Source organism: Hemibagrus wyckioides, linkage group LG09 (assembly GCF_019097595.1).
Source record: "Hemibagrus wyckioides isolate EC202008001 linkage group LG09, SWU_Hwy_1.0, whole genome shotgun sequence".
NCBI lineage: Eukaryota > Metazoa > Chordata > Actinopteri > Siluriformes > Bagridae > Hemibagrus > Hemibagrus wyckioides.
Window position 1 is genome coordinate 29,413,157 of NC_080718.1, and position 12,362 is coordinate 29,425,518.

Sequence of the window (12,362 nt, forward strand, 5' to 3'; positions counted from 1 at the left end):
GAGAATTATGGTGGTGGAATCACGATCTCAATGATCAAAGGATTGGAGTTCAAGTCCCAGCACCACCAAGCTGCCACCTTGAGCAAGCCCTCCAATCCTACACCTTCCCATCAAACTCTTCCTTCACCCACACACTCATCAAACTCTTCATCCATCCACCAAACCCATCCATCCACTGACCAATTCATGATACCCTCCATCCATCCAACTCTCCATCCAATTAACATCAAACATCCAACAAACCGTCCATCCATCCCTCCACCAATTGACCAAACTCTCCATCCTTTCTCCTTCAATCACACCAACCATCGATCCATCCACCCTTCAATCTGTCCATCAAACCATCCATCCACAGAACTTTATAATGTAAAAAAGTGTAGCCGAATTACTTGACCCAACATTAGATTCAAACCCAACACCAGCTCAGGAAATTATCTTTTTTTTAAATGTTATACCTCATCCCTGTTTGTACATAAAAAAACCCAAACCCAATCAGATTCACCCACTAATCACAGATCAGACTAAAGATGGAAAATCACCTGGGATTTTAAAAAGACGATGATGATAATGTTAAGTGATGAAGAGTTATGGGATGGAGTGCTCTGTTAGGAGTGATCTCTCCTGAGTGCTCAGCAGATTTGTCCTTTATTATTTTTATTTCTATATTATATTTAATGTAGGTTTGATGTCAATAAATTGTATCTACATGAAGTCTTTTATATGAAAATCTACATGCCATTAGCCATAAGTGGAAATTTGAGGGATTGTAGTTCATATAGCTGGAAGCTCTAAACACTGGCTAGCTGTAAACCTCCAGGGGGCGCTGCAGCACACCATAATGTGTCGATACGCTAAAATCTATTTGTATTTAAGACATAACTGATGTTACTAATATTCCTAATTTTACATGTCATTAAGATACAATGAATTAGCACAATCAACATGATCAACATTGCGCTAAATGTAAAACATGATATAGAGCCATAACATTATGACCACGTACAGGTGAAGTGAATAAGACTGAGTATCTCCTCGTCATGGCACCTGTTAGTGGGTGGGATATATTAGGCAGCAAGTCAACATTTTGTCCTCAAAGTTGATGTTAGAAGCAGGAAAAATGGACAAGAGTAAGGATTTGAGAGAGTTTGACCAAAAGGGCCAAATTGTGATGGCTAGACCACTGGATCAGAACATCTCCAATACTGCAGCTCTTGTGGGGTGTTCCCGGTCTGCAGTGGTCAGTATCTATCAAAAGTGGTCCATGGAAGGAACAGTGGTGAACCAGAGACAGGGTCATGGACGGTCAAGGGTCATTGATGCATGTGGGGAGAGAAGGCTGGCCCGTGTGATCGGATCCAACAGACGAGCTACTGTTGATCAAACTGCTGAAGAAGTTAATGCTGGTTCTGATAGAAAGGGGTCAGAATACACAGTGCAGGACAAAACAGAAATGGTTCAGGAATGGTTTGATGACCACAACAACCAGTTTGAGGTGTTGACTCCGTGTCTAAATTCCCCAGGTCTCAATCCAATCCAGCATCTGTGTGATGTTCTGGACAAACAAGTCTGATCCATGGAGGCTCCACCTCACAACTTACAGGACTTAAAGGATCTGCTGCTAACATCTTGGTGCCAGATCTCACGGCACACCTTCAGGGATGTAGTGGAGTCTGTGCCTCGACGGATCAGGGCTGTTTTAGTAGCAAAAACACAATATTAGGCAGGTGGTCATAACGTTATGGCTGATCGGTCTACAGTGCTGTATTTTTTATTGTTGGTTCTCAGAGACCAGAATTTAATGATGATGCATCTATTAATCCATCTTCTCATCCTTTATCACTCTATCTACATCCACCCCTAGATACATGCTGCCTTCCCACGTAGACGTTCTCCTGCACTGGACTGCAGAATGTCCATTATAACAGTATTGTGTAGCTGATTAGCAGCCTAAAGCTGTGTGTTGTACATGGGTGTGTGTGTGTATAAGAGCTTTTTGTGTAGGAGCCTCAAAGCCGCTATACACATCAGGATAAATCACCCCAAGAGGCGTTTAAAAGCCGATCAGATACCTGAGGAGCTGTGGTGGGTCTCGCTTTGCTCTTTCTTTTGCTGCTTCGCTTCTTAAAGGACACAAAGCAAACACACGCACACACACACACTGAATCATTTTATCAGTTGCTGAGTGAGGAGTGCAGTGTGGAGGAGGCACGAGAACTTGCCAAATCGTCAACAAACCCCTGTGACTCCCACAACAAGAATCAGCATGGAGTCGAAATTATGGTGTGTGTGTGTGTGTGTGATATAACAGGATCAGTACAGTGATCATACTAATATATAATCATATGTATTGCATTAAATATCAAAGCCTTCTGCAATACTGACACACCAACAAAGGCTGGAATATGTAAATTAACCCTTTACACCACGCCCCCTTTCGCTTTCATTCTCCAGTGTGAGATGGATATGTAAATGAGGCATTTAAGCCACGCCCCTTTCACTTTCATTCTCCAGTGTGAGATGGATATGTAAATGAGGCATTTAAGCCACGCCCCTTTCACTTTCATTGTCCAGTGTGAGATGGATATGTAAATTCGCTTGTCCATCATACCATTTGTGTGTAATATGCGATATGCAAATGAGCCCTCTAACCAATTCTGAAACATTTTACTGTGCTATATAATCATCTGATACACAAATAAGCATTCTACCCAGTAAAGCCCTCAGATCCGACATGCAAATACGTGAGAGAGAGAGAGAGTTCTAAACAACAGCGGTATTCTGTGATTGTCCTGATTAATATGCAAATGAGTATATGATATTTCCTGTGTGCTGACCAGCGTGCATAATAAACAGATGAGCTACTGCATGTTTCTTCTGCACTGTGATCACACTGACCTTTCCACTGCAGAAATACAGAAATACTAATGATTAAATACCTAACAGCTCCATGAACTGTGTGTTTTGTGTGTGTGTTCTCCTCACCCTCTCCAGCTCGCTGCTCTTCCTCTTGCGTGTGTGTTTTGTGTGTGTTTTGTGTGTGTGTGTTCTCTTCACCCTCTCCAGCTCGCTGCTCTTCCTCTTGCGTGTGTTGTGTGTGTGTTTTGTGTGTGTGTTCTCCTCACCCTCTCCAGCTCGCTGCTCTTCCTCTTGCGTGTGTGTGTTTTGTGTGTGTGTGTTCTCCTCACCCTCTCCAGCTCGCTGCTCTTCCTCTTGCGTGTGTTGTGTGTGTGTTTTGTGTGTTCTCCTCACCCTCTCCAGCTCGCTGCTCTTCCTCTTGCGTGTGTTGTGTGTGTGTTTTGTGTGTGTGTGTTCTCTTCACCCTCTCCAGCTCGCTGCTCTTCCTCTTGCGTGTGTTGTGTGTGTGTTTTGTGTGTGTGTGTTCTCTTCACCCTCTCCAGCTCGCTGCTCTTCCTCTTGCGTGTGTGTGTTTTGTGTGTGTGTGTTCTCCTCACCCTCTCCAGCTCGCTGCTCTTCCTCTTGCGTGTGTTGTGTGTGTGTTTTGTGTGTTCTCCTCACCCTCTCCAGTTCGCTGCTCTTCCTCTTGCGTATGTTGTGTGTGTGTGAGAGGTTGACGGTGATCTCTCCGTTCTCTCCGGGGCGTTTCAGGCGGAAGCGTTCTGGGTGCAGGGAGCTGAACGAGATCTCAAGCTCAGGCCGCGGGAACCGAGAACACCGACCCGTTTCCGTGGAGATGACTGATGAGTCCAATACAGACGGACCACTGCCACAAGAACCCTGAGGAAGAGCAGCACCACTATCATCATCATCATCATCCAAACCCATAGAAGATGTGTACTTTCCTGACAGTAAAGTGTCTAACGTTGTTAATCCCTTTAATCACCACCATCATCGCTAAGCACCGTCTCTGTGGTTACTGTTGCCAACAAACAGTCAAAAGCCCAGCATATCAACTTACACCAAGCGTGGGAAATTTAACCTACTGAAACACATTTCCATATGAAAAACATTAACATGTTTCTGAGTATACATGAACATGCAAATTTATGCAAATCAGCAAAACTTCCTTGTAAAGTTTTACCTGGCTGGTGACGGACGCTCTGGTTCGTCCTGTGTGTTTCAGAGTGGTGCTGTCCACCAGCTGCTCAGATATACACTCCTCCACCACCACGGTCTAACACACACACACACACACTTCAATCACCAGTACTAATATCCCTAATGAGTGAGTATACACCAATTAACACATTAAGACACTAAGGCACTTAAAAAGGTTCAGATAATATTCAACAAGCTGTTGCCATGGTTACAGTGAGTGATGAAAAAGCAGGCAGTGTGTGTGTGTGTGTGTGTGTATATACACTGGCATTAGCGTGACTATGTTTTCATTCCTCATCCTGTGTGTACCTCTTCAAGATTACACTGTCTAAGTGTATGTGTGATAATCTGTGTGTGTGTGTGTGTGTGTACTCTGGCATTAGACTCTCAGATTGTGTGTGATCACTGTCTGTTCTCTGTGACATTAGAATGTCACAGAAAATGTGTGTGTACACACACAATGTTTACTCTGGCATTAATATCTATAATGATCTGTGCGTGTGTCCTTTGTAGATGATTCTGTAGTGTGTGTGTGTGTGTCTGAGAGACACTGCAGATGACTGTATTGGGTTTTGTGTGTGTGTGAGAGAGAGAGCTGTGTAGATGACTTTGTAGTGAGTTGTGTGTGGGTGAGACACCTGTGTAGATGACTCTGTAGTGGTGTGTGTGTGTGTGTACTCTGGCATTAGACTCTCAGATGGTGTGTGATTACTGTCTGTTCTCTGTGACATTAGAATCTCTGTGTGTGTGTGTGTGTGTGTGTGTGTGTGAGAGAGAGAGAGAGACCTGTGTAGATGAGTCTGTAGTGGGGCATGTGTGTGTTGTCTCTCTGAGCTGCTCTTTCAATTGTTTTAGCTCCGCCTCCTTCTCCTTCAGCTGCTCCATCAATCCATTGTCACACATCTGAAACATCATAAGCGGACAGTGAAGGGGGTGTGGCCTATCTGCCCATCAGGCCCAGTGAAGGACCGCTGAGTGCATGACCTCTGTCAGTAAAGGAGGCGTGGCCTCTGTGCGTCAGTCTCAGTGAAGGAGGCGTGGCCTCTGTGCGTCAGTCTCAGTGAAGGAGGCGTGGCCTCTGTGCGTCAGTCTCAGTGAAGGAGGCGTGGCCTCTGTGCGTCAGTCTCAGTGAAGGAGGCGTGGCCTCTGTGCGTCAGTCTCAGTGAAGGAGGCGTGGCCTCTGTGCGTCAGTCTCAGTGAAGGAGGCGTGGCCTCTGTGCGTCAGTCTCAGTGAAGGAGGCGTGGCCTCTGTGCGTCAGTCTCAGTGAAGGAGGCGTGGCCTCTGTGCGTCAGTCTCAGTGAAGGAGGCGTGGCCTCTGTGCGTCAGTCTCAGTGAAGGAGGCGTGGCCTCTGTGCGTCAGTCTCAGTGAAGGAGGCGTGGCCTCTGTGCGTCAGTCTCAGTGAAGGAGGTGTGGCCTCTGTGTGTCTCAGTAAAGGAGGTGTGGCCTCTGTGTGTCTCAGTAAAGGAGGTGTGGCCTCTGTGTGTCTCAGTAAAGGAGGTGTGGCGTCTGTGTGTCTCAGTGAAGGAGGTGTGGCCTCTGTGTGTCAGTCTCAGTAAAGGAGGTGTGGCCTATGTGTCAGACTCAGTGAAGGAGGTGTGACCTCTGTGTCAGTCGCAGTGAAGGAGGCATGGCCTCTGTGTGTCAGTCTCAGTGAAGGAGGTGTGGCCTCTGTGTGTCAGTCTCAGTGAAGGAGGTGTGGCCTCTGTGTGTCAGTCTCAGTGAAGGAGGTGTGGCCTCTGTGTGTCAGTCTCAGTGAAGGAGGTGTGGCCTCTGTGTGTCAGTCTCAGTGAAGGAGGTGTGGCCTCTGTGTGTCACAGTACTGCATCTAAACAGTTCAAAGTTTTTTGGGTTAATTTTTAGCTCTTTAAAAATGACAAAAACCTTTTTTGTCATCAACTTATCACAATAATAGCTTACACCTTTACAGTTTAATATAACAATTCAGGGGAGATGGAGAATAGAAGTAGACAAGGGTGCATGAAGGGCGCATAAAAGGCATGCGGCTGTATTGGGAAGCAGGGGTATTATGTTAAAATATGCTGCACTGACCTCTGGTGGTTGATCTGTGTTAGTACACTTCAGGCTTCTGATCTGCTCATCTTTGTCTGCGATGGTAGAGACGAGTTTCTTCAGCTGGACCTCCAGAGCAGAGACCAGTGTGTCTCTCTCCTTCCTCCACTCATCCATCTCCTGCTCACGCTCAGCCAGACAGGCCTTCAGCGACTCCTGACACGAAAACAATAAAGAAATAAAACAATAAACAAATGCACGCACACACACAAAGGAAGTGGAAGTAATGAGTGTGTACCATCTCAGTGTGTTGGCGGGCGTGTTTCTCTCTGTCCTCAGCATAGCGCCTCATATCCTGGTTCCTCCTCTCCTCTGCGTCCTTCGCTTGAGCGATCAGGACCAGCTTCTCCTCCATCCACTTCCTGCGCTCAGCCTGATGTTTCTCACTGAGCATCTAACACACACACACACACACACAATTTGAAAGAAAACCCACAGGGGACTGACAACAGTGTTTATAAATATAGTGTGTGGTTTTAGGACACTTTCACAATAGACACCTAATGTCTATGTAGTGAAGAGTGTGTGTGGATTGGGACAAGCCCATAGCGGACTTATAATGTTTTAGTGCCCTATATAGTTAATAGGGTGCGTGGTTTGGGACACGCCCACACTGGACTGATGATGACGTCTATGTAGTTAATAGGGTGCGTGGTTTGGGACACGCCCACACTGGACTGATGATGACGTCTATGTAGTTAATAGGGTGCGTGGTTTGGGACACGCCCACACTGGACTGATGATGACGTCTATGTAGTTAATAGGGTGCGTGGTTTGGGACACGCCCACACTGGACTGATGATGACGTCTATGTAGTTAATAGGGTGCGTGGTTTGGGACACGCCCACACTGGACTGATGATGACGTCTATGTAGTTAATAGGGTGCGTGGTTTGGGACACGCCCACACTGGACTGATGATGACGTCTATGTAGTTAATAGGGTGCGTGGTTTGGGACACGCCCACACTGGACTGATGATGACGTCTATGTAGTTAATAGGGTGCGTGGTTTGGGACACGCCCACACTGGACTGATGATGACGTCTATGTAGTTAATAGGGTGCGTGGTTTGGGACACGCCCACACTGGACTGATGATGACGTCTATGTAGTTAATAGGGTGCGTGGTTTGGGACACGCCCACACTGGACTGATGATGACGTCTATGTAGTTAATAGGGTGCGTGGTTTGGGACACGCCCACACTGGACTGATGATGACGTCTATGTAGTTAATAGGGTGCGTGGTTTGGGACACGCCCACACTGGACTGATGATGACGTCTATGTAGTTAATAGGGTGCGTGGTTTGGGACACGCCCACACTGGACTGATGATGACGTCTATGTAGTTAATAGGGTGTGTGGTTTGGGAAACGCCCACACTGGACTGATGATAATGTCTATGTGCCCTATATAGTGAATAGTGTTATTTGGGACATGAGTCTCTAGTCTACAGAGCAAGTTCCCAAACCCTGGTCCTGGAGAACCTTCACCCAGGAAGGACCGTTAATTAGCTGAGTGGTTGAACCTGGTGAGTGAGTAGGACCAGGGCTGGAAACACTTGGTGTAGTGTCCAGCGAGCACAGAGTAGTTTAGGACACACCTACTCTTATGACCTCACCTTCAGGTTGTCCTGAGCCTGCACTGCGTCCTCTTTGGCCCGTGTGATTTCATCACTGTGTGCTGGTTCATCATGATGGACCTGTTTACTGTTCCTTTGTTTCAGAAGCAGCTCTTTTAGGTTCTCCAGCTCTAAAAACACACAGAAACACACACACATTCTTTGTGTAATCAGGATCACAGAAGTGAAACCTGTGTGTCTGTGTGAGTGTGTGTGTAAGTGTATTGCTATAAAATCTGGCATGAAGTAAAGGAACAGGTCAGTGAGGTTGACCAAAAGACAGCAGTTTGGTGTGTGTAGTGTGTACAGTGTGTATATAGTGTGTGTAGTTTGTACAGTGTGTACAGTGTGTGTACAGTGTGTGTAGTTTGTACAGTGTGTACAGTGTGTGTAGTTTGTACAGTGTGTACAGTGTGTGTAGTGTGGTATGTACAGTGTGTATAGTGTAGTATGTACAGTGTGTGTAGTGTGTGTACAGTGTGTGTAGTGTGTGTACAGTGTGTACAGTGTGTGTAGTGTGTACAGTGTGTGTAGTGTGTACAGTGTGTGTAGTGTGGTATGTACAGTGTGTGTAGTATAGTGTGTGTAGTATAGTGTGTACAGTGTGTGTAGTATAGTGTGTACAGTGTGTGTAGTATAGTGTGTACAGTGTGTGTAGTATAGTGTGTGCAGTGTGTGTAGTATAGTGTGTACAGTGTGTGTAGTATAGTGTGTACAGTGTGTGTAGTATAGTGTGTACAGTGTGTGTAGTATAGTGTGTACAGTGTGTGTAGTATAGTGTGTGCAGTGTGTGTAGTATAGTGTGTGCAGTGTGTGTAGTATAGTGTGTACAGTGTGTGTAGTATAGTGTGTACAGTGTGTGTAGTATAGTGTGTGCAGTGTGTGTAGTATAGTGTGTACAGTGTGTGTAGTATAGTGTGTGCAGTGTGTGTAGTATAGTGTGTACAGTGTGTGTAGTATAGTGTGTGCAGTGTGTGTAGTATAGTGTGTACAGTGTGTGTAGTATAGTGTGTACAGTGTGTGTAGTATAGTGTGTGCAGTGTGTGTAGTATAGTGTGTACAGTGTGTGTAGTATAGTGTGTACAGTGTGTGTAGTATAGTGTGTACAGTGTGTGTAGTATAGTGTGTACAGTGTGTGTAGTATAGTGTGTGCAGTGTGTGCAGTGTGTATAGTGTGTGCAGTGTGTGTAGTATAGTGTGTGCAGTGTGTGTAGTATAGTGTGTACAGTGTGTGTAGTATAGTGTGTGCAGTGTGTGTAGTATAGTGTGTACAGTGTGTGTAGTATAGTGTGTACAGTGTGTGTAGTATAGTGGGTGTAGTGTGTGCAGTGTGTATAGTGGGTGTAGTGTGTGCAGTGTGTATAGTGGGTGTAGTGTGTACAGTGTGTATAGTATAGTGTGTACAGTGTGTGTAGTATAGTGTGTACAGTGTGTGTAGTATAGTGGGTGTAGTGTGTGCAGTGTGTATAGTGGGTGTAGTGTGTACAGTGTGTATAGTGTGTGTAGTATAGTGTGTACAGTGTGTGTAGTATAGTGTGTACAGTGTGTGTAGTATAGTGTGTACAGTGTGTATAGTGTGCAGTGTGTGTGTAGTGTGTGCAGTGTGTATAGTGGGTGTGTAGTGTGTGTATAGTGTGTGCAGTGTGTATAGTGGGTGTGTAGTGTGTGCAGTGTGTATAGTGGGTGTGTAGTGTGTGCAGTGTGTATAGTGTGTGTGTAGTGTGTGCAGTGTGTGTGTGTAGTATGTGCAGTGTGTATAGTGGGTGTGTAGTGTGTGCAGTGTGTATAGTGGGTGTGTAGTGTGTGCAGTGGGTGTGTAGTGTGGGCAGTGTATGTAGTGGGTGTGTGGTGTGTGCAGTGTGTATAGTGTGTGCAGTGTGTATAGTGGGTGTGTAGTGTGTGCAGTGTATGTAGTGGGTGTGTAGTGTGTGTAGTGGGTATAGTGGGTGTGTAGTGGGTATAGTGGGTATAGTGGGTGTGTAGTGTGTGTAGTGGGTGTGTAGTGTGTGCAGTGTGTATAGTGGGTGTGTAGTGTGTGTAGTGGGTATAGTGGGTGTGTAGTGTGTATAGTGGGTGTGTAGTGTGTGCAGTGTGTATAGTGGGTGTGTAGTGTGTGTAGTGGGTATAGTGGGTGTGTAGTGTGTGTAGTGGGTATAGTGGGTGTGTAGTGTGTGCAGTGTGTATAGTGGGTGTGTAGTGGGTATAGTGGGTGTGTAGTGTGTGCAGTGTGTATAGTGGGTGTATAGTGGGTGTGTAGTGTGTGTAGTGGGTGTGTAGTGGGTGTAGTGGGTGTGTAGTGGGTGTGTAGTGTGTGTAGTGGGTGTGTAGTGTGTGCAGTGTGTGTAGTGGGTGTAGTGGGTGTGTAGTGGGTGTGTAGTGTGTGTAGTGGGTGTGTAGTGTGTGCAGTGTGTATAGTGTGTGTAGTGTGTGCAGTGTGTATAGTGTGTGTAGTGGGTGTGTAGTGTGTGCAGTGTATGTAGTGGGTGTGTAGTGTGTATAGTGGGTGTGTAGTGTGTGCAGTGTGTATAGTGGGTGTGTAGTGTGTGCAGTGTATGTAGTGGGTGTGTAGTGTGTATAGTGGGTGTGTAGTGTGTATAGTGGGTATAGTGGGTGTGTAGTGTGTATAGTGGGTGTGTAGTGTGTGCAGTGTGTATAGTGGGTGTGTAGTGGGTATAGTGGGTGTGTAGTGTGTATAGTGGGTGTGTAATGTGTGCAGTGTGTATAGTGGGTGTGTAGTGTGTGCAGTGTATGTAGTGGGTGTGTAGTGTGTATAGTGGGTGTGTAGTGTGTGCAGTGTGTATAGTGGGTGTGTAGTGTGTGCAGTGTGTATAGTGGGTGTGTAGTGTGTGCAGTGTATGTAGTGGGTGTGTAGTGTGTATAGTGGGTGTGTAGTGTGTGCAGTGTGTATAGTGGGTGTGTAGTGTGTGCAGTGTGTATAGTGGGTGTGTAGTGTGTGTAGTGTGTATAGTGTGTGTAGTGGGTGTGTAGTGTGTGTAGTGTGTCCAGTGTGTATAGTGTGTGTGTAGTGTGTGTAGTGGGTATAGTGGGTGTGTAGTGTGTGCAGTGTGTATAGTGGGTATAGTGGGTGTGTAGTGTGTATAGTGGGTGTGTAGTGTGTGTAGTGTGTATAGTGTGTGTAGTGGGTGTGTAGTGTGTGCAGTGTGTATAGTGTGTGTAGTGGGTGTGTAGTGTGTATAGTGTGTGTAGTGTGTGCAGTGTGTGTAGTGTGTGCAGTGTGTATAGTGTGTGTAGTGTGTCCAGTGTGTATAGTGTGTGTGTAGTGTGTATAGTGTGTGCAGTGTGTATAGTGGGTGTGTAGTGTGTCCAGTGTGTATAGTGTGTGTGTAGTGTGTGTAGTGTGTATAGTGTGTGCAGTGTGTATAGTGGGTGTGTAGTGTGTGCAGTGTATGTAGTGGGTGTGTAGTGTGTGTAGTGGGTATAGTGGGTGTGTAGTGTGTATAGTGGGTATAGTGGGTGTGTAGTGTGTATAGTGGGTGTGTAGTGTGTGTAGTGGGTATAGTGGGTGTGTAGTGTGTGCAGTGTGTATAGTGGGTGTGTAGTGTGTGTAGTGGGTATAGTGGGTGTGTAGTGTGTATAGTGGGTGTGTAGTGTGTGTAGTGGGTATAGTGGGTGTGTAGTGTGTGTAGTGTGTGCAGTGTGTATAGTGGGTGTATAGTGGGTGTGTAGTGTGTGTAGTGGGTGTGTAGTGTGTGCAGTGTGTATAGTGTGTGTAGTGTGTGCAGTGTGTATAGTGTGTGTAGTGGGTGTGTAGTGTGTGCAGTGTATGTAGTGGGTGTGTAGTGTGTATAGTGGGTGTGTAGTGTGTGCAGTGTGTATAGTGGGTGTGTAGTGTGTGCAGTGTATGTAGTGGGTGTGTAGTGTGTATAGTGGGTGTGTAGTGTGTGCAGTGTGTATAGTGGGTGTGTAGTGTGTGCAGTGTGTATAGTGGGTGTGTAGTGTGTGTAGTGTGTATAGTGTGTGTAGTGGGTGTGTAGTGTGTGCAGTGTGTATAATGTGTGTAGTGTGTCCAGTGTATATAGTGTGTGTGTAGTGTGTGTAGTGTGTATAGTGTGTGTAGTGGGTGTGTAGTGTGTGTAGTGTGTCCAGTGTGTGTAGTGGGTGTGTATAGTGTGTGTAGTGTGTGCAGTGTGTATAGTGTGTGTAGTGAGTGTGTGCAGTGTGTATAGTGTGTGTAGTGAGTGTGTGCAGTGTGTATAGTGTGTGTAGTGTGTGCAGTGTGTATAGTGTGTGTGTAGTGTGTGTAGTGTGTATAGTGTGTGTAGTGGGTGTGTAGTGTGTGTAGTGTGTCCAGTGTGTGCAGTGTGTGTGTATAGTGTGTGTAGTGTGTGCAGTGTGTATAGTGTGTGTAGTGAGTGTGTGCAGTGTGTATAGTGTGTGTAGTGAGTGTGTGCAGTGTGTATAGTGTGTGTAGTGTGTGCAGTGTGTATAGTGTGTGTAGTGTGTGCAGTGTGTATAGTGTGTGTAGTGTGTCCAGTGTGTGTAGTGTGTGCAGTGTGTATAGTGTGTGTAGTGTGTCCAGTGTGTGTAGTGGGTGTGTAGTGTGTGCAGTGTATATAGTGTGTGTACTGTGTGCAGTGTGTATAGTGTGTGTAGT

The 12,362-nt window shown here is 46.0% G+C and overlaps 1 protein-coding gene across 4 annotated transcripts in view; it reads right to left on the reverse strand.

The window, feature by feature from the left end:
* The window catches only part of kif20ba (kinesin family member 20Ba), a 30,434-nt gene that overhangs the window by 6,035 nt on the left and 12,037 nt on the right, over positions 1–12,362 (reverse strand). For 3 of the 4 annotated variants that reach the window (XM_058399548.1, XM_058399546.1, XM_058399547.1), the window contains exons 26-32: positions 7,748–7,878; positions 6,367–6,522; positions 6,108–6,284; positions 4,843–4,959; positions 4,040–4,132; positions 3,517–3,735; positions 2,070–2,120 (exon numbers count right to left, since the gene is read on the reverse strand). In XM_058399548.1, the coding sequence (XP_058255531.1) occupies positions 2,070–2,120; positions 3,517–3,735; positions 4,040–4,132; positions 4,843–4,959; positions 6,108–6,284; positions 6,367–6,522; positions 7,748–7,878 (944 nt within the window). The remainder of the gene's footprint in view (positions 1–2,069; positions 2,121–3,516; positions 3,736–4,039; positions 4,133–4,842; positions 4,960–6,107; positions 6,285–6,366; positions 6,523–7,747; positions 7,879–12,362) is intronic. The other variant, XM_058399549.1, reaches the window with a different exon arrangement.